Below are 21,767 nucleotides of genomic sequence, written 5' to 3' on the forward strand. Positions count from 1 at the left end.
CACGGGTGTCTTTCAATCTATAAGTGCACCTCTCCTCTCCCTGTTCTCTTCGCTCCCCTCTACCTCAACCCCTCCAGGCTCGGGGAAACACAAAATACTCTACAGGAAAAGAAAAAAAATGCAAGAAAACCTCCACTAACACTGTGGATACAAAGAGACTACGAAAAACTTTCTACAGCATTCATCCTACATAAAAAGAAGAAATGGAACAAATTACTCCAAGAACAAGCTCCCCAACCACAAAACAACCATCAGAGGAACAACACCAACACCTTACAACATTCCAACCTCAGACTCGATAAAACTGAAAGCAGCAACCAATCCACAAATGTTATCAATCTCTCCACACACACACTTACCAAAACTGAAAAATCTGTCCTTTCTAAAGGCCTAAATTTCTGTCCAGAAAAATACCCTAACAAAATACTTCAACGTGGAGAACTAGAAGAATTCTTCTGACGCCTGAGCCTCAAAGAATATTTCCACGACCAAACTGAACCCACTCCCAACAACAACTCATCCTCTGACAACATTCAGGAAAGGATCAATGCCAACAAGCCCAAAAAAACATCAGATTGGACACCTCACAGTGGATGAAACCCTAACCTTGACCGCTACATTGACTGCTTCAGGGAAAGAATGAACAATGAAATAATCAGCAACATGCGCCACCACAACAACCTCTCTCTACCAGAGAAAAAGGCCATAGAATCTCTAAGATCTAACCACCAAATAGTAATAAAACCAGCAGCTAAAGGAGGAGCCATAGTCATCCTAAACTGTGAGGATTACATAAAGGAAGCCAACAGACAGCTCTCTGACACCACCTACTACAAAGAACTACAAGAAGATCCTACTCCCCTTTTCACCAAAAAACTCAACAATACCATCAAATCATTTTTATCAAGACTACAAGAAAAACTACAGACCTTGATCCCCTCGCTACCTAACCCGGGGACTTTTTACATGCTCCCTAAAATCCACAAACAAGGGAACCCTGGCAGACCTATCATTTCCAGCCATGGGACCCTAACTGAGGAAATATCAGGTTTTGTTGAATCAATCGTAAAACCACTTGTCACCCACAGAGCAAGTTTTGTACAAGACATCACAGACTTTCTACGGAAACTTAAACACATAGACCACCTTCCCAGCAACACACTCCTAGCTACCATGGACGTTACCAGCCTATATACCAACATCCCACACCAGGATGGCATCCAAGCCTGCCTTACATATCTATAGAAACAAAATTACAACTCAGAATACAGGCCCAAAGATATTACTGACCTTATACACTTCATCCTCACACACAACAATTTCCCTTTTAATAATCAACACTTCCTCCAGAAGATGGGAACAGCTATGGGCTCTAAAATGGCCGCACAGTATGCCAACCTTTTTATGAGCCACCTGGAAGAAGACTTCCTCAAGAACTGCACCATCAAACCCTTGCTATACTTAAGATACATCGATGACTTCTTTATCATTTGGACTGAGAACCTGCAATCTCTGATTGAGTTCCTTCAGAAATTCAACAATCACCATCCCTCCATCCGACTTTCTTTAGAATACTCCAGCACCAACATCTCCTTTTTAGACGCAATGATCAGTATCCAGAAGGGTAAAATACAGACCACGTTATACAAGAAACCCACAGACCAACATACATATCTGCACAGAACCAGCAATCACCCTAAACACACCAAAAAAGCTGTGATATACAGCCAAGCCCTCAGATACCACCGCATCTGTACTGAAGAGAACACCCAGGATCGCCACCTCACCAATCTTAAAAAGGCTTTCACCCAGCAAGGACACTCCTCCAGAGAGATAGATCACACATTTGAAAGAACCACCCAGATACCACGTGAAGAACTGCTGCAGTACAGAAAACCACCCCCCACAAATCACACACCGCTGGTTATGACGTATCACCCCTCCCTTGAACCTGTACGGAAAATCCTCAAAAAATTGTAACCCATACTAGACAGAGACCCTATTCTTAAAAAGCTCTTCCCAGAGCCACCCATCCTAGACTTCAAACAAGCACCGAACCTCGCCAACCTCATCACCAGAAGCAAACTTCCTCAAGCCCAGAACACACCAAAAGGATCCAGACCGTGCCAGGACAAGAAATGCAAAACCTGCCAACACATCTCCACCACCCCTACAATCACTACACCCCACAACAGAGCCATCAGCATCCCTGGATCTTACAGCTGCACCTCCAGAAATGTAATATACCTCATCCAATGCACCAAATGCCCTGATGGAAAATATGTAGGAGAGATCAAACAACAACTGCGCACCAGAATGAACGCACACCGGAAATCTATCAAAAACAGAAATACCCAATTACCGGTGGGGGCACATTTCTCATGGGAGGGCCACTCGCTCTCCAATCTCTCAGTCCTGATCCTCAAGGGAAACTTACACAACACTTCCCAGAGACGAGCCTATGAGCTCCATTTCATCAACCTGCTGGATACTAGAGATCATGGACTAAACATAGACATTGGATTTTTGATACATTATAATCTGCCTGACAACTGACTCCCCAGCCCAGCCCCTGGCTTCTTTACTTTTCATTCCATCCAGGAAGAGCACACACCAACTGCTGAAGCTTCCTTAGCCTGACGAAGGGTTTTTGAACCCGAAAGCTTGCTTAATAACTATTCTCCAACTATTTGGGTTGGTCTAATAAAAGATATCAAATTCACCCAAGGAACCTTGTCTGCCTATGTCCTTAGACCAACACGGCTACAACCTAAATCCCTCCACTAACACTGTGCATTCCGACCGCACCTGACGTACACCCCAGTGCTCCTATCTAGCCACTAGGGCCCCTTCCTGTTCACCCAGCCCCCCTTTCCACTTAGAGGCTATCTGAAGTTCCACCCTGTGGTTGCTAGACCTTCAGGGTCAGCCCTGGTCTCTCTTGGCTTGGCCCCTTTGGCTCTGTGTACCATTGCCCTCTCTCTGGGCCTTCTCACTATTGTTGCCCTCTCTCTGGGCCTTCACAATGGTGCTGCCCTCTCTCTGGGCCCTTTCAGTGGTGCCGCCCTCTCTCTGGGCCTTCTCAATATTGTGGCTCTCCCCGGGGCGTACCCTTGGGTCCCACGGGTCCCTCCACAATCCCACCTGTTTGGACGCTGGAGGGAGGGTCAGTGCCTCCCCCTTCTCTGCGGAGGCTGCCAGGCTCGGGGTTTCTCCAGCCTCTGTCCTCCTCCCCTGCCTTTCTCCACACCAGCATTCCTGCCCCGGGTGTGGGTTTACCTTCACTGTCATCAGCGGCTCCGCCTTCGCCAAGTGAAGCGTTGGATCTGCCTCTGTTCGGAATCGCCATTTCTCGCTCCTCTCCAAGCTTCCAGCTGACCCCTCTGGCTGGGGTTCCTCCCGGCGTCTGACCCCCCACCTCTTTGTGGGCAGTCCTTTTTATCCCTGCCAGCCGGTAATTGCCGCTGACATCACCGGCTGGCCGCAACTGTACGAAAGAGCAGCTAATGGCTTGCGCAGGTTCTTTTCGGTGTTCCTGCTTTGCTGCAGGTCTTGCTGCAAGTAAGTGTTCTTTTTTCACTTTTGCTTTTTCTGTTCTTCCCCCATTTTCTGGTCCCGGGGTTCCCCCCTTAGACTTTAGGGTCCCCCCTGTTTGTCTCTCCCTGTGACATAGACACTAGCCAATTGTCCATCAAGAATGATGGGTGGGGGGGTGGCCAGGGACAGTGGCCTGTATCTGGCCCTGACCCCCCCCCCGACCTTTGGGGCCAGGCCTGGTCCCCCTCTCCTCCCTGCCATTTTGGGGCCAGGGCCAGGGTCAGGGCCAGGTTGCCCCCTGCCCTGTCTGCTGGCTCTGCCCCCACATCTGCTCCATCACTGCTGCCTGCAGGGCTGGGGAGGCATAGCCAACAGTGCTGGCCTTGTCTTCCCTCTCTGTCCTCTCCATTTTTGCAGCCTACAAGGAGCAGGGGGGATGGAGCCAGTGTTGCTGGCCCAGCTGCCTCCATCCACTCTGTCACTGTTGCCTGCTGTGGGGGTGGGTGGGGACAGTGGCCCATGGCCCGACTCGCTCCCCCCACCCTCGCCCCCACAGCTTTGGGGGTGGGGCCGCTCCCCCCACCGCCACCTGGGGGGCTGGCGGGGACAGAGCCCAGCATCTGACCCTGCACCCCTGCTCCTCTCATCCAGCCCTGCCTTCCCAATTCAGGCCTAACCCTGTTCTCCCGCCTGCTCCCCCATCGCTTTGGGCCCAACCCCATCCCTCCCAGTGGTTCAGGTTCGGGGCCATTCCCCCTGCCCCCCATGCCACTGAAACCCTGACCCCTTCCCCCCCACACTCATGCCATCACCGCTGCCTCCTCCATAGAGTTGGGGGGGAGGGGCCCAAGCCAGTCCCTGCCATCTGTCCATCTAAAATACACAACTTTTAATTTTATAAACCTATTAAATTTAATAAGGATTAAACCCTGTGACATGTACAGGTGCCCCACTAGACTAATCACCATTGTAAATCATCATTGTCTATGTGGCATTTATACACATACCTTTTCATCCTGTGACAAGCCGGAGATCCAGTGGGTCAAAGCAGACTTGATTAATCGAGTCTGCTACACACAGAAGCTGATGTGTACTGCACTGTGGTGCGTGCAGCTGTATAAGAGGCAAAATGTGCATCAGCACGCACAAAATGGAGGCAGTGCACTTTTAAACTAAAACACTTTTGAGGTGTTTTAGTTCAAAAGCATGCACTTTTCTCAGTGCTGACATGTATTTCACCACTTATACAAATGCATGCGCCACAGCACTGGGCACTTCTAAAAGCAGCCACTGCTGCGGCACAAGCATGTGTACAAATGCCCTGTGTGCATGGCATTTAGTGTGCATTATATTAGTCTAATGCACTGTTTTCTAGTACACATGACAGTGTTCTCCTTCACAATTTTTGGCCCCAGCATTGAGAGGATGTGATTAAAAGTCTCCCTGGTCATTCAGAACATCTCAAGCCACTGTTGATTGTCCCAAGTAGTCTGTACGTTTCATTCCCACAGGTCTGAGCTGCTCACATGGGCCCAGACCCTGTGGTTGCTGCTCTTGAGGGTGATTCAGAGAGCCCTGTCAGCATCCACTTCTGCACCTGCCTCTCGGCTATCCCACTCCACTGCACATCTAAGTGTCTTTTTTCGTGAGGCACATCTACATGCAGGCATTTCATTATAAGTGTTTAGAAGCAGGAACATAGCGTATGCTGCTATCATTAGCTCTGCCTCTATTTTATGCAGTAACCCCGAGGCCAACAGCAGGATTTTTAACAACAGTTCCACCTCCTCCTCGTGCTCCTGCTCCTGCTCCTCCTCCTTCTCCTCCCCCATGTCATCCAGATTCTCCATTTCAGCCTCCTCACTCATTTTGTCACTATTTTCCATGTCCCTGTCCTCATGCATTTCATCTGGAATCTCCATTTGGTCCTCCTCACTCATCCTGTCTGGATTCCACAAAGCCAGGTCATTTGCACGTATGCAGCAGGGATGCTTCTCAGCACACAGCACCACCACCAAGCAGCGGGGTACATGGGAGTGGGGCTCTGAATGGAAATGGGAGCCGCGTACAATCATTTAGCATTGCAAGTGACCTCCTACCTGCATGTCAGTAATTATCCTGGTCAAGTGTCTGTGTCCTGGGTGTTGGTGCAGCAGAGCCTTTTCCCTTTACTGTGGTGGGTGGATGTGGGGAAGGTTATGTACTTCCTGAACACTTCAAACTCAAATGTGGTGTTTAGGATGACCCCTGGAACCCATGCATGTGCCCTGGGTTCATGATACTGTCTTTTACCAGATCAATGAATAGGCACACCTGGAAAATGGTAAATAGTTCTCAGGTGTGCCTACTCATTCTTGGGTTATTGTCCTCTGAAAGATGCATCTCACCAGAAAACAGACCTGACCTGCAAGAACCCTGTTTTTAAACAAACATCTCCCAAGAAAAGAGCCTTGCCCCACAGTAGCTCAGGTTTGAAGGAAGCGTGTCTCCCCAGAAAAGAGCCCGGGCCTGCAAAAACCCTGGTTTGAAAGCAACCTCTCCCCAGGCACAATTGCCTGATTGGGAACAGGGTCCAGCTGTTTATTATAAGAACAGGCCTTGAGCAGTAGAGCCAGCAGTCTGTTGCAAGCAGTTGGAGAGAGAGCATCACCTGACTGGAGCTGCTGCTCATCACATCAGGAACCATCTAATTCAGGTGCATTAATTGCACATGTAGACATGTCCAGTGAGACCATAATAAGCACTGACAGTTAAGACTTACTTGAGACTCCACCTTAGGTGGACAAGTAAAAAGAAGGACACCAAACATTGCCAGCTCATTGGTCACTCAGCGAGCTATAGATGGATAAGGTGGAATTTCAAATGGGAAGAGAAAGAGGATGAGTAAGAACAATATTAAAGTCTCTTAATGACAGCCTTTAAAAATATCCAGAGACCAAGGATGGACTTGCAAGTCTGTCATTTCAAACCATTTTCTATTTATGTATGGGCAATAAATATCGCCTTTGTGATAAACAACAAATATTTTGCTAAGGCAACATTTTTCAAGAGTCTTTACATGACAAGTGAGGTGACAAGAATTTTGTTCAGTTTCAAGTCATCTGATAAACAAGGTACATGCCTGATGTTGAATGTATTGCTGGGTACCTCAATCAGGATCGGACTTAACACATCTTTCAGTGGCCTAAAATAATTTGGAAGGTGAACATTTGCTAATGAAAAGAAATTCAGGGCTTTTATATCATGACTGAGAACAGACTATGAAGGTGCATTTACAGGTGCAATTAATATGAAGCAATAAACTGGTGCATATTGCACTGTAGCTTATTGCTCCTGGGCATTATGTTTACACATGCACTGGAGACTACTGCATGTTGAACTAGGTTGAAACAGGCCTGACTGGCAGGGAGCCCAGGAGTCAGCCTGCCGGCACAGGGCTGCTCTGACCCGGCTCAACATGCTGCAGAGAGGCTGGCTGGGGCACAAGGATGCTTCAGTGTGGGGCTAGCCGGTAAGCAGCTCCTACACTGAAGCACTTTTACGCTCCAACCAGCTCCATCAGCATCGACACATGTGCTGCTGCACAGTAAATCACATGACCACAAGATAGAACTTGTATGGCATACTTATTAGTCTACTGTGACCAAATAGGGGCACACATGTAGATGCTGAAATTTTACTGCAGAACTAATTAGGCAGCTCCGCAGTAAACATCTTATGTAGATGCACACTATGAAGACTATTGTGAAATTCAGTGATTTTGGTTTTTTTTAATTTTGCAATGGAGGCATCCACAGGTCTTATGGGCAAACAGTTTGACCTGTTAAACAGCTGAATCTGAGACTCTTCACTTTGTTGTATGCCACAAAGGGCTCAGGGAAATTCAATGAAAGTCTTTTTGTATTCAGTAAAAGTCATAAGTAGTGCAACCAAGGTTCTGGTGGATTCAGACAACTAAGTTGTTTTTCTGTTTCTGAAATGGATGTTGCAATACCACTTTAGAAATGGTTCACTTGAAGCAATATCAAATGTTCATTTACCCAGCAGACTGAAACTCTTCTAGTGTATTACAGATTTTCAGGACAATATTGTTTGAATTTCTCCAGGTGCAGAGAGACAGTAGATCAATGAGTGTGAATGAAGATGAAATACAACCAAAAGAAGTACAAAATTCCTGTCGTCTGGACTTAACATATAGACCGCATAAACCTACTCCATTGGAAGCCCAGCCAGTTAGCGCTTCGTCTGGAATTCCTTCTGTGTTGTGGTCATCTTCTTGTCTAATGTTCCTTAGTCTAATATGTATGATAATATATTAAGAGTTATAAAATATCACAGTTCAAAGAGTTTTTGAATATTCCACAGAATACAGATATACTTTGCAGAATTAGGTTCCTCGCTAGCACTCTTCCTACCCCAAGCAAAGATGAGGGTTTGCAAAAGAACTGGGGACATACAGAGCTGGCTGCAGCAAGCAGCTGCACAAGAACCAATGAAATGGTTTAGTAGCTGTTTGATGTAGCTTTTATTTAATAGTTTATACTCCCCCAATCAAAGACATTTGCAGATAATGACAACTCACAAAACTGGACTCTAAAAAAAAAAAAAAAAGAAATATTGTGCGTCTCAGAGAAAAAATTATGAATTGGCAACATTGTAAGATTGCTTTGTTGACGTGCGCAGTCCTATAAATATCTGTTATCCGTCATATCTGCTTTTTATTATGGCTTGTTTATATAGCTGCTCCAGTCTGGTTGCTAGATATTCCACAGTTTGGTTGAATTATAGTATCAAGCAAAGGTCTGCAACTGGAGAACTGTCTTTATAACAAACACATTTAATAATTATAAAGAGGAAGCTGATAATTACTGAAATGCAAACAGCAAATAAAATATTTCCTAGTTCAGAGTAAAGCTCCTCTGCAGGACATGTACAAATGGGATGCTGGACCTAGACAAAGTTCTTTAGTACAGCTTTAATACAAACCTCTCTGGAGTGCATATCTGTTTTAGCATTTCTGCTTAGACATAAAAGTCTGCACAAGTATGCAGCTAAAGCCATATATCCTACAACCTATATCCCTGAAGGCATATATTGCATTTCCAGCTCTGCTACTGAATTTGTGGTTATGTTAAAGTCACTCTATTTGTCTTCTCTTTAAGATACTCAAAATAGTTGTTTCATTTTCTATATAACTTTGAAATTATAAAATGCTTCATAGGATTTCACCCTCTCTTCTTCCTTTCATATGTGATTTTTATTCACTTATTAAGGACTGTGCACACTGCAGTACTGTATTCAGAATGCATTCCCATTCCTATTCAAAAATTGGCCCAGTAGCACTTCTGGCATAAATTTGATACTGTCTTTTCAGATATCTGTAGTTTATTTGCTTGCTTTTGCCACAGTGTATAGCCTTTGGTGATGCCTGCTATGTGCAGTAAATAATCCTGCTGCAAATTTGTATACAGAAGCAAAATATATAGATGAAAAATTAAATAAAATGTGATTACATTAAGATTCACTGGTTCTTGGTTCTGTCTAGCTGAAAAAATGCAAAGTTCAGGGCTATGAAAGGCTATGAAAGTAGTGAATTAGCCACAACTCTACTCCACAAGGGATTGTACCCACTGTGCAATGCAGCACAGCAAGATCAGGGATTGGGGTGCAGTGGTATAGAGAGAGGTGTTGGTGGCTATTAGGATGTATCCCTTGCACAAGGCCACAGCTGCTGCTCCTACTTGTTGCAGTGATCCACACTTGGAAAGGATTGTTACCAACATGACTAAACCAGGTCTGTGCAGGGAGCAGGCCTGCCCAGAAGTCACTGTACTGAATCCATGTCAGCAACACCACCTCCTAGCAGAGGTGTAAACAGGAATTTTGATGCCCTGGGGAGGAAGGTGTTGAGTGCTGGAGTGTGTGCATGGATGTTGGTAAATCATTTGGCCAATGAATCTGAGACCTCAGAAAATATTGACCAATGACTACTTTTCATCAAAGCTGTTTTGTGGTTTAACTTTCCAAGCAACCATAATTGCTCCTGGAATTTTGCATACAGAAAATGGATATCCTTCACCAAGTAGTAAAAGCCATTTGTGACAGTAATTTGTGACAAGGGGACATTGTTTTACAGTATTGGGAACTGGCAGATTCTGTTGCAATCCATAATGTTAGGGAAGTAGTGCTAGACAAGCAATAGAAGACAATCAGCTAACATTAAAGTAATATCCTTTAATGTCTTGTCATCTACCAAATTAAAACATACGAAAACTCCATAGCAAAGACTGAGTTACGCTGATGTGAATTTTGGGAATAATTATTCCTAGTGAAGTGAAAAATCTAAGTTGATTTATTGTAAAGCAGTTAAGTTTTGTGAATAAAAGAGCTTCCATAACCTATTCAAAGTCTGTTCCAGTCATTCAGCCCATGAATTCACATGCATCATAGACGCACTAAAAAGCTATAAGCAAAACTTTAATGCAAAAATATTGATTTGACTCTGAAGGACATCACTTACCTTCTGCCAGTATAATTGGTTTTCAGAGCTGCTGACTGCAGGGCCCACAGACATAAATAACCACCATTATCAGCCACCACCTCTGAGGAATTGATGATGTCACACACCAACCCTCAAATCTGCTCCTAGATATTTTAAAGAGCTGATCTGACACATGAAGTCACAGTATTTCAGCTCATGTATTTGACTTTCATTGATTTCATTGAAAGTGTGGACCCTTTCAAAAGCTTAATGGGGTTCATGAATATTCAGGTAAGTGTCAGTGGTTTCTGGCAGTTGCATCCTCACATGGCAGAGAGATAATAAATAATGCAGCATCACATTCAGAAATCTAAAGGTCAGGAAAAATTGACTGTTAAGTTTTATCTTATCTTCTGAAAAATATGGACTGTAGAATTTTACCCTGTACTTCCTGTATCAGGACCCATAACTCTTAGCTAAACTGAAGTACATCCTTTTGAAAGGCATTTGCACTATATTTACAACTGAACCTTGTCTAGCGTAAACTTTTCAATAAGCATTGAATCTTATCATTATGATCATTGAATCTTCTCAGTACGCTTTCATTTTATAACAGACCTCTCCTTCCTTATATATACTTCGAGGTTAGGACATGTTCAAGTTATCTCTGAATAGTCTTTGAAAAGCTATTAGATAGCCCATTAGATATGGTTACACTGGAGAGGATCTGTCAAACAATAATGATTTTAATGTCCCAACTGCATTTGTTGAATTTGTCACAGACCTAGAGTAGTTATACAAACTGTGCTACACAAACTGAGTTATTTCCAATACTTTTTTTGTCACTGGCTAAACCTTTCTGGAGGTGTGGCAGAGCACCTTGGGTGCTTGCCACTTTAAGGGCTAAGATCAAGCAGCAGAACAGCCTGCAGGTGGCTGCATTCCCCAGTCAGGAGCCACATGGCTGGCAGGGGCCTGCCTGATTGGGAAAGAGGGCTCAGCTGCTGTCAATAAGAGGAGGCCTGAGCAGGGAAGCCAGCAGTTTGCTGGCTGCAGCCATAGGGTGAAAATTGCTTGGCTGGAGCTGCTGCTCACAACATTTGGGAGGTAAGGGCAGGAGCTATGGGGATGGCAGGAGGCTCCTGGTCCTGGGGAATGACCAAAAACTACACCCTGCTAGGGTAAGATGGTGTGGTGGGTCTGCCTGTGGCAGGGTGATCCTCAGGAAAAGCCACACCAGTTGCCTCCCTAGTGAAAGGCAAGTAAGGGGTACTTTATAGCCCCAGCTCCCCACAATCTGGTGGGTAGCCCAGATGTAGGGACAGGCATGGAGGCCAGGCACATCTAGGGAGAGGCGCATGAGCCTCATGGGGTATAAAACCCTGGTGGCCCCAGTGAGAGGGGGCAGAAGAGTGGCCCCAGTGGGGGGCAGAAGTATGTGTAGAGGCCTGCACAGAGTAGGGTTCATGGTGGTGGCATGAAGGGCTGTGCATGAGGGGTGCAGAGTAACGTCTGCTGAGGCAGGCCTGAAAGGCTGCACCAGGGGCATGCAGAGTAGGGTTGCAGGGTTACCTGAAGGGCTGCACACAGGCCAGCCCCATAAGAGTGATAAGTAGGAGGCCCAGTGAGAGCACATAAGTGGGAGACCCTAGAATGAGGGCAAAAGTTGAAGCCCTAGGGAGCAGGCAGAATGGCCAAGATAAGTCTACATATGCCTGAGGCCAGAATTGGTCCCCAGTAAGTCTTCAGACGTTGTGAGGTTGAGTTTTGGGTCAGAAGGAGACTCTACTAAGTCCTCAGATGTTGTGAGGCCAAGTTTGGATTAGAGGTTAAGAACTTTGGATGCCATCTGCGAAGCATGGGGCATGGTATAGGGAAGGTTGAAGCCGTGTGTAACATCCTAGGCATTGGGGCATTTAATGGGCCTGCATTTTTATACCAAAAATGTATACAACTAGTTGTGGCAGATGAGACAGGGCAGACTGGCCCAGATAGGTGGGCAGGCCAAAGATGAGACTTGGTCCTGAGATGGCCCCCTGTCACAGGGAGCTTGAGATTTTGGTAGGTTTGAGATAAAGTAAGTATTTTCAAGATCTGGCATCCTCACCTATAGACCTATACACTTTACTTTTATGTAGAACTGCTAGAGCTGATGAGTACTTGGACCTTTGCACATAAAATGGAATTCTGGGAGTTCTGCATAGCCATTTTTGGAAAACATGGAAAATACCTCAGCAAACTCTCAAGCTGACCTATGAGATTTAATGAGAAGATTTTTTATTAAATATTTTTTTGTTGGAAAAGACCCTTCATCTAAGCTAAAACTTTTTGTGAGAATGTATTGGTTTCGATAAAAATGTTTGTGGATTAAGCTTCTTTGGGTCTATGATACAATTTCTGGTCAGAAAGAGAGAAAATGCCCCAGAAAAAAGGTAGCCTGTTAATTAGGTACTTAGCTGACATATAGGAGACCCATGTTCAAATTTGTGTTCAAGAACAGACAGAGGAAGGACTTGAATCTTGCTTTCCTGCATCCCAAGCGACTGTATAGGTTCTTCTAACCTTTTTGTACATAAAGGTCTGTCTGTCTCTCACTCTCTCCATTGATAGGTCTTCCTTTCATTCTGATGTGGAACAAGGTGAGATTTTTGGAATTACAAATTTTAGGGGGACAGGAAACCATTTACTGACTAGCTGTATATTTTACAGTTGCCCAGGATTATACCATACCATTTGGGGCTAGCCATTTTACCTTACTTTGTGATCCTTTGTACATTTTTTGCACCTTATTTAAATTTGAAATAACCATGTGGTGTTGGGACTGTGCAGTAACAACTGCGCAGCTGGCCACTCATATAGATGTATCCAGTATGTTTTAGTCTGAAAAAATCATTACAAATTCTAATGCTTATTGTAGTGGTTTCATTCTAGAAAATAAACTGGGATGCATGAGAATACAGATTTTCTTACAAGGTTTCTGGAACTTCTGGTTGTAGTTGAGTCAGGAGCCAGAAAAATGTTTTGGCAAATGGCTTACATGGAACCTGGCACGTACTCCAAGCTTACTCAAGGTTTATTCCCCTTCTACTGCCATATAAAAGATGATATATACCTTAAGATGGAGGTAATTTTTTCACCTTTCTGTTGAGGACATTTACCTTATAACTCATATTTCAAACAGTGGTGTCTGTCCTTTTCAAGTTGCCTCCTTTTGGAGGAAAGCTTGACTATCAAGATGGAAAAGGAAAAGAAAACAAAATATAATTCATTATTGCCCAACTGTGGTCTTGGAGGAATTATCAATCTGAGCACAGCTGCTTCCATGGTGTAAAGATCCATGATGTATATGGATCCTTGGAGCTGTGGGATCAAACTCATTACTCACAAGTTTAAAAGTTCAACATTTAGGACAGGCATACATAAACACTGCTATGCTACCACTAACAAAGTACCTAGCAACAAATACATAGCTGTTAAAAGCTGAGCTCTTCATCGTGCATAGCTTTCCCATTTCCTTGACCTACTGTCGTGCGCGCAGCTTATATATTCCAGCTGGAGGTTTTCCTGTTGTGGTGAGGTGATACGTTTCAGGAGTCAAGGCAGCAAGTAAGCTAATGGCACCAGCTAGCTCTGGTTATCTGAGTGGGCCTGGCTGCCAAGGGCCTAACTTTCCCCATCTATAGCCTCAATTGCCTATGTGGGTGTGGCTGCCTGTTTATAAGCAGCAGCGCTTTGGATGCCCAGCGAGCTATTCAATAGGGCTGTACAAAGCTTTGGATCGTGATTCGGATTTGGAGATGATTCAGAGGCTGAATCTATGAATACAAATTGAATCACAGGAAGCTTTAGGCTTTCTGAATCAATTTGGAGCTTTTGAATTGATTCGGAAAAGATTTGGAGATTTGGCCATAGGATATAATGGGGAATCAATGAAATAGCTATAACTTTGTTGTATTTTGGCTGATTCAGATGAAACCTGCAGTGATGGTAGCCTCTGCTGAGAGCATGATGTGTACCAAGTTTAAGGTGATAGGTGCAAGGGTTTCTGGGAAACTGCACCTCAAATTTCTGAAAGCAAAACTTGGGTCGTGTATGTTACGACACAGCAGGGTCAAAACTGCAGGGATGGTAGCTCCTGTAGAGGCCACAAAGCCTGCCAAGTTTCAAGGAGACGTGTGCAGTGGTTTGGAGGAAACTGCACCTCAAGATGCGGACAAACAAAACTTGTGACATGGGTGACACTGTGTGTGTTAAGGCGCAGCAAGGTGAAAGCTGCAGGCCTGCTAGCCTCTGCTGAGGCCACGAAGCCTTCCAGCTGTCAAGGAGATAGGTGCAAGGGGGTTCTGGGGCCCTGCTCCCTTAGCTGCTGACAAGTAAAATTCATGACATGGATGCTTGTGCAACTGTGTCTGTCTTGGGGCACGGGTGGGTGGGGAGTGCAGGCCTGGCTGCTAAGCTACTGTGTTACCAATCAATCATAATTCACTCAGGGACCAGCTCAATACACAGTAGCTAGCTAATGTAATGAGTTAAAGAGCAAGGATTAGCACCTACAAAACCACAGACTAAGGAGAGGAAATAATCAATACAGACAATTAACTGCCCCAAGACAGAGAGTTAGTTGTACAAGCATCCATGTCACGAGTTTTGTCTGTCAGCAGCTAGGGGTGCAGGGCCCCAGAACCCCCCTGCACTTATCTCCTTAACAGCTGGCAGGCTTTGTGGCCACAGCAGGGCTTAGCAGCCAGGCCTGCAGTAGTTTTCCCCCCCCCTGTGCCCCAAGACAGACACAGTTGCACAACCACCCATGTCATGAGTTTTGCCTGTCTGCAGCTAGAGGTGCAGGGCCCCCGAACCCAGAACTCCTGCACCTATCTCCTTTACAGCTGGTAGACTTCATGGCCACAGCAGGGGCTAGCAGGCCTGCAGCTTTCACCCTGCTGCACCTTAACACACACAGTGTCACCCATGTCACGAGTTTCGCTTGTCCGAAGTTTGAGGCACAGTTTTTCCCAAACCTCTGCACCTGTCTCCTTTAAACTTGGAAGGCTTTGTGGCCTCTGCAGGGGCTACCATCCCTGTAGTTTTCACCCTGCTGCGTCTTAACACACACAAGTTCATCTATGTCATGAGTTTTGCCTGTCAGCAGCTTGAGGTGCAGTTCCACTCAAACCCCTGCACCTAGAAACTTGGCAGGCTTTGTGGCCTCACCAGGGCCCACCACCCCTGCAGTTTTGACCCCACTGTGGCTTAACACATACACGTGACATGAGTTTTGCTTTCAAGAATTTGAGGTGCAATTTCCCCCAAATCCTTGTACCTATCTGCTTGAAACTTGGTAGGTATCATGCTCTCACCAGAGGCTACCACCTCCACAAGTTTCATCTACATCAGAAAACAAACAACAAAGTTATAGATATTTCATTGATTCCCCATTATACCCTATGGCCAAATCTCCGAATAGGCTCCGAAGCTTTGGAGCCGATTCAGCCAAATCAAAGTGGGACACCGATTCAGAGCTCTGAATTGAATCACTGGCATCCAAATTGGCTGAATCTGAACCTGAATCAAATAGTTCCCTATTCGCACAGGCCTACTATTCAACAGGATGGTTGTCTAAGCTTGCGTTTCTGAGTCCTTGGTTTCCTGGTTGCTGCCTACTGATGTCTATTTTTCCAGTTCGTGGCTGCTGACTCCTTGTTCCAGACTCTAATCTGGACCCCTTTTGCTCTGGACCTTGTCCTGACCACTGTCTTCTGATAGCTGGTTTTTGGCTTGTGGCATTAGTGATTCCCTGTGTAACAGGGTCTCTGTCGGGAGCCCGGTTACTTGGAGAAACACCTGGGGGCTGTTAATGATGACATCCAGCCGGATGGGGGAGAATTCCCCACATTGCTCAAGATTGGTCAATTGGATGTAGCTTCTGGGGATAAAAGTAGAAGGAGGACCCAGAGAGAATGCTTTCGGGCATGTGAAGGTTGGCAGGACGACGTGAGTCGGACTCTCACCCAGAGACGGAACTGCGGCGGTGAGTTCAAAGGGGCTGAAGCCTGTCGCCATGAATGGAGGAGGGGATCCGGTGAAGATAAGGAGGGCCCCCAGCTTAGAAGAGGCTGGCCTTGGCTGCAAGCAACAGCCAGAGATGCTCTCGCTCCCAAGGAGGGAAGCGGGAACCAGGCTTTAACGAATGCAGCCACGAAGCCAATCAATTACCGGCAGGGAGTGTGGCAGCACGGGAAAAGAAGAAAAGGAAGACCAGGGAAAGCTTCGGTAATGCGGGCAGGGGGGTGGGGCATGGAGTGGGAAGACTGAGCACCAGCGATACTGCCCAGCCCCAGGTAGTCCTGGTAGGGTAACTGTGAAAAAGGGTTGCCCAGAGCTTGGCACCGGCAAGAGGGAAAAGAGACTGAAACTGTGCTCGCTAATGAGGTAATTAGCGCGACGGAGCACCAGTGGGAACTTACCTTGAGGTTTCCAAAGGCAGGGATCCCCTCCAGAGCTGACAAGTGATTCAGGGAGCAAGTTGAGTGGGCTGTTGCCTGTAACCCAGGCCGCTGTAAAAGAAAGGAGAATAAAAATACCTGGAGTGACTTATTGTGTCGGGGGAAGTTATTCTGCGAGTACCAATTAACATTATATCAATCTCTTTCCTCCCCTCATAAGATCAGAGTCGTGGCAGGAAAGAACCAGAGGAAACAGGCAGTATTACACAATGCTGAGAACAGCCTGCATCCTGGTCCTTTACAGCTTCAGCTGCCTGCTGTGAACTCCCTGGCTATTGACTCTGGGCTTGATCCCTGCTTCCTGTTCCTGACCCTCCTGGCTCACAGCTCTGTTATGATGGCTGGCCTTGTTTTGGTCCCTTACAGATCTCAGCCTCCTGATCTTTTTGACTCCTGACTCTAGGCTAGACCTTTGCTTCCTGACCTTGACTGTTCCTGGTTCCCTGGCCTGTGACCTTTTAGGTTCAAGCCTGGACCACCCACATCCACATACCAGCATAAATCAGGTATCAAATTTATGCACAGATAGCTAAATCGTATTAGCGAACATGTAGACTTGCTAATGCACATTAATGCGGTGTGTATTTATTGACTTGGAACTAACTTTAGTCCTAAATCAGTCTGCACACCTGTATTAATGTGCATTAGCATGTGAATGTGGAGATGCACACCTAAATTACCTTAATGCAATTGGCCAGGTTGATGTAGGCCACAATGGCTACCCTGATCCCAGGGACAGTGGCATTTCTGGAACAGAAAAACTCACTTGGTGACGGGATAATATCATTTTGCAAATGAAGAGTGGCCAATAATGCCTCCTGAACTTCTGTGCAAGAAAAAAGACCTGTGCAAGGAGCTGATCTCAACACTTCAGCACTCACGAGCACCCAGCTTGAGGAGACCATGTTAATACAGAATCAGGTTGCTATCACTGTTTGGACACTGATTATTCCAGGCTGCTACAGTCCAACAGCTAATCTTTTTATGCTGACCAGCTGACTGCAGGGCTTTGGTACTGGAAGCTTGTATTTGTATTATGGAAGTTATTTTTCTGCTGGCATCAGTAAGTCACCTGAAGAATGGCTGGTTTTCAGAGAATGAGATTTTCAAACTGTACTGGCAGCATTCATATGCCCATGATTTGCCCTGAGGCAACAAATATGTTAACTGTTTGGGTATGATTCCCAGGTTCTGCAAGTTGTGATGGACTGGAGCTGGGGAGGGGCAGGTGTGGACCAAGAGGAGGATCTGTACATTGGCCTAGGAAGTATGATAGAGTACAAGACAGCACACTACTGAGGAGATCTGACCTTCATATACTTTGACAAGCTGGACCGTTTTCCTTCCCAATGAGAGAGCCATCTCTGAGAGACAGTTATCCACTGTGATCTTGAGGGTTCTCATTTATTCTCTTCTGCTATGTCTTATGAAGCCACACCCAAATGATGTGAGGCAACATGGGCAATTTGGTCACTCAACAGTTTTAGAATGACAGTGTTGTGTATATTTGAATGACCAAAGTAAAGATGGCATTGCCTTAAAAATCACTTGGATGCCAGTATTCAAAATGCTGGGTATGTGATTGTGATTTCTTGAGTTTCTTGCATAATGTTGAGCTAAAGGAGGACATGTTTCATGGACTGGAAGTTAGGGATTAATAGAATCTGTGGCTGGTCTGTTTAGATGGAAAGTCCCCCAATAAAGCACTCATCAAAAGAGACTAGAGAAGCTTGGGGTTACGTGTGTTTAATCAGCTTTACTGATTAAATAATTGCCTTTATTTTCAGCTGGTATTTTCAGGTTGAAAGACACCTTGCAGCATGTTGTCTCAACTTGTTTAAGGCATGATATTGTTTGTTGCAATGCTTTTTAAACCTTTAAAATGGACATGTGAGCTTTATAGATTGTGATGGTTGTGTTAAATCAAACACTGATTTAAAATGATTTTTTTCTGCTTTAGGTGATTGCATGAGATTTCAGTGGATTTGGGAAGATTGTATTCTGTTTTTTCCATTTCACTACAGTTGGATTGGTAGCAATAATTGTCCCACAAACATGAACAAACACAGCCTTAATAAGAATGTTGTGAGACTTTCTGAGCACAAGCAACAAGTACACTACAAATCTGGATTCTGAGCCTAGTACTCTACAAATCTGGATTTATAACATGTAATTCTAGAACAACATGTAAACAAAACTTAAGTGCCAAATAAAACAGCACAAACAAATGTGCCTTTGGAATTAACAAAGGTTCAAGAGTGCAGACAGTATAAGTGCCAGGGATACATGCTGCCTTCTATCCCTCCCTTGCTGTCTTTTCCCTATCTTCTTGTAAGTGTTGTACTATGTGGTAAAGCATGGAAAAAATCTCCCTCACTCGGGTCTTCCTGTCCCATAAGGCAGGGGCATCCCTTAGGAATGGTGAAAAACCAACGCAAAGTACCCATTTAGCAAGTTGGCTTTTTCCTGGTCATCGGTTGTCAGTTGTCCCATCTGGTTTAGCAGGGGCCTGATGTTCCATAGTCTCATGGACGTAGCAGTGGACATAGTCTTTCTGGACTTCAGGAAGGCCTTCATAGTTTCCCTTTGACACTGTCTTTCACCCCATTCTCATTAAAAAAACTAGGGGACTGTGGCGTTGACACCTACACAGCCAAATGGGTCGTTAACTGGCTGTAGGGCTGCACCCAGAGAGTGGTGGTAGATGGGTCATTTTTGACCTGGAGGGATGTGGGCAGTGGGGTCCCCCAGGGCTTGGTCCTCGGACCCGTGCTGTTCAACATCTTCATCAGTGACTTAGATGATGGGGTAAAAAGCACCCTGTTCAAATTTGCTGACTACACTAAGATGTGGGGGGATGTGGGAATGCTAGAAAGGAGGAATAGGCTGCAATTGGACCTAGACAGGTTACAGGGGTGGGCAGATGAGAACAGGATGGGTTTCAACACTGACAAGTGCAAGGTGCTGCACCTGGGGAGGAAGAACCAGCAGCATACCTACAGGCTGGGGAACTCCCTTCTTGTTAGTGCAGAGGCAGAAAAAGATCTTGGAATCATTATTGATACCAAAATGAACATGGGCCAACAGTGTGGGGATGCGGTCAGGAAGGCCAACCATATCTTGTCATGCATCCACAGATGCATCTCAAGCAGGTCCAAGGAGGTGATCCTCCCCCTCTATGCGACACTGGTCAGGCCGCAGTTGGAGTACTGAGTCCAGTTCTGGGCACCGCACTTCAGGAGGGATGTGGACAGCATTGAGAGGGTTCATAGGTTCATAGATGTTAGGGTCAGAAGGGACCTCAATAGATCATCGAGTCCGACCCCCTGCATAGGCAGGAAAGAGTGCTGGGTTCAGATGACCCCAACTAGATGCTTATCTAACCTCCTCTTGAAGACCCCCAGGGTAGGGGAGAGCACCACCTCCCTTGGGAGCCCGTTCCAGACCTTGGCCACTCGAACTGTGAAGAAGTTCTTCCTAATGTCCAATCTAAATCTGCTCTCTGCTAGCTTGTGGCCATTATTTCTTGTAACCCCCGGGGGCGCCTTGGTGAATAAAACCTCACCAATTCCCTTCTGTGCCCCCATGATGAACTTATAGGCAGCCACAAGCTTGCCTCTCAACCTTCTCTTGCGGAGGCTGAAAAGGTCCAGTTTCTCTAGTCTCTCCTCGTAGGGCTTGGTCTGCAGGCCTTTAACCATATGAGTGGCCCTTCTCTGGACCCTCTCCAGGTTATCCGCATCCCTCTTGAAGTGTGGCGCCCAGAATTGCACGCAGTACTCCAGCTGCGGTCTGACCAGCGCCCGACAGAAGGGAAGTATCACCTCCTTGGATCTATTCGTCACGCGTCTGCTGATGCACGATAAAGTGCCATTGGCTTTTCTGATGGCTTCGTCACACTGCCGACTCATGTTCATCTTGGAGTCCACTAGGACTCCAAGATCCCTTTCCACTTCCGTGCCACCCAGCAGGTCATTCCCTGGGCTGTAGGTGTGCTGGACATTTTTCCTCCCTAGGTGCAGCACTTTGCATTTCTCCTTGTTGAACTGCATTCTGTTGTTTTCTGCCCACTTATCTAACCTGTCCAGGTCTGCTTGCAGCTGTTCCCTGCCCTCTGGCATGTCCACTTCTCCCCATAGCTTTGTGTCATCTGCAAGCTTGGACAGAGTACATTTCACTCCCTCATCCAAGTCACTGATGAAGACATTAAAGAGTATCGGTCCAAGGACCGAGCCCTGCGGGACCCCACTGCCCACACCCTTCCAGGTCAAAACCGACCCATCCACCACGACTCTCTGGGAGTGACCCTCTAGCCAATTCGCCACCCACCAGACTGTGTAGTCATCCAAGTCACAGCCTCTTAACTTGTTCACCAGTATGGGGTGGGATACCGTATCGAAGGCCTTCCTGAAGTCTAAGTATACGACATCCACCCCTCCTCCTGTGTCCAGGCATTTCGTAACCTGGTCATAAAAAGAGCCTAGATTAGTCGGGCATGATCTGCCTGCTACGAACCCGTGCTGGTTTCCCCTCAGCATAATCATGCTGATTTCCCCTCAGCATAATTCAGAGGAACCCAGAGGTTTCAGAGGGACCAGCAGGTATTGGGGAAGTCCCTGTTCCCCTGAGCACTACCAGGAGTGACTAGAAATAACGGTCACAAGCTGGCAGAGGGTAGATTCAGACTAGACATCAGGAGGCTGTTACCAAATTTGCCCATTACTTTGGGGTGTGCTCATTTATTAGGGATAGTTTCTAGGGTCTTGGTGATTCTGTCAATGTGCTGCTTGTGTTACTATACAGAGCTGTATTTCTCCCTTCTGCAAGCCCTCACCCCCAGTGGAGCTATCTTGCAGGACTCAATCTCAATGGGACTGGGTTCCTTCAGTCACCAAATCAGTCATACACACAAACACACACAAATTAACGTGGCATGCCTGATCTGGCCGGGCTGATCAGCATGGACAGGCTGACACCCTCATATGCCAAGAATCAGTTCATAAGAGCAACAATAAAATGCAGTCAGACACAAGCACACAGGTAAACAGAATCCCTCTGAATCCGGCTGGGTGTCCAGCTGACACCCTCATGGGCCAGCATTCAGTTCATAAGGGCACGTCTGAGTCAAACTGGGTCAATCAGCCTGTACAAGCTGATCCCCTTATGTGTTTCAAACTCAGCACGTCCCAATCTTTGGCCTCTTGATGAGCAAACCCCACAATAATTTAGGCTTCACAGGGATCTTT

The 21,767-nt window shown here is 46.0% G+C and overlaps 1 protein-coding gene across 5 annotated transcripts in view; it reads left to right on the forward strand.

Annotated features, from left to right (window-relative positions):
• LOC102561946 (dipeptidase 2) overlaps positions 1-9,057 on the forward strand; it is a 51,698-nt gene extending 42,641 nt beyond the window's left edge. For 4 of the 5 annotated variants that reach the window (XM_014603372.3, XM_019497509.2, XM_059713777.1 and 1 more), the window contains one exon: positions 7,644-9,057. In XM_014603372.3, the coding sequence (XP_014458858.1) occupies positions 7,644-7,856 (213 nt within the window). In that variant the 3' untranslated portion in view covers positions 7,857-9,057. The remainder of the gene's footprint in view (positions 1-7,643) is intronic. The other variant, XM_019497508.2, reaches the window with a different exon arrangement.
• Positions 9,058-21,767: the final 12,710 nt, after the last annotated feature.

This window comes from Alligator mississippiensis, chromosome 10 (genome assembly GCF_030867095.1).
Source record: "Alligator mississippiensis isolate rAllMis1 chromosome 10, rAllMis1, whole genome shotgun sequence".
Lineage (NCBI taxonomy): Eukaryota > Metazoa > Chordata > Crocodylia > Alligatoridae > Alligator > Alligator mississippiensis.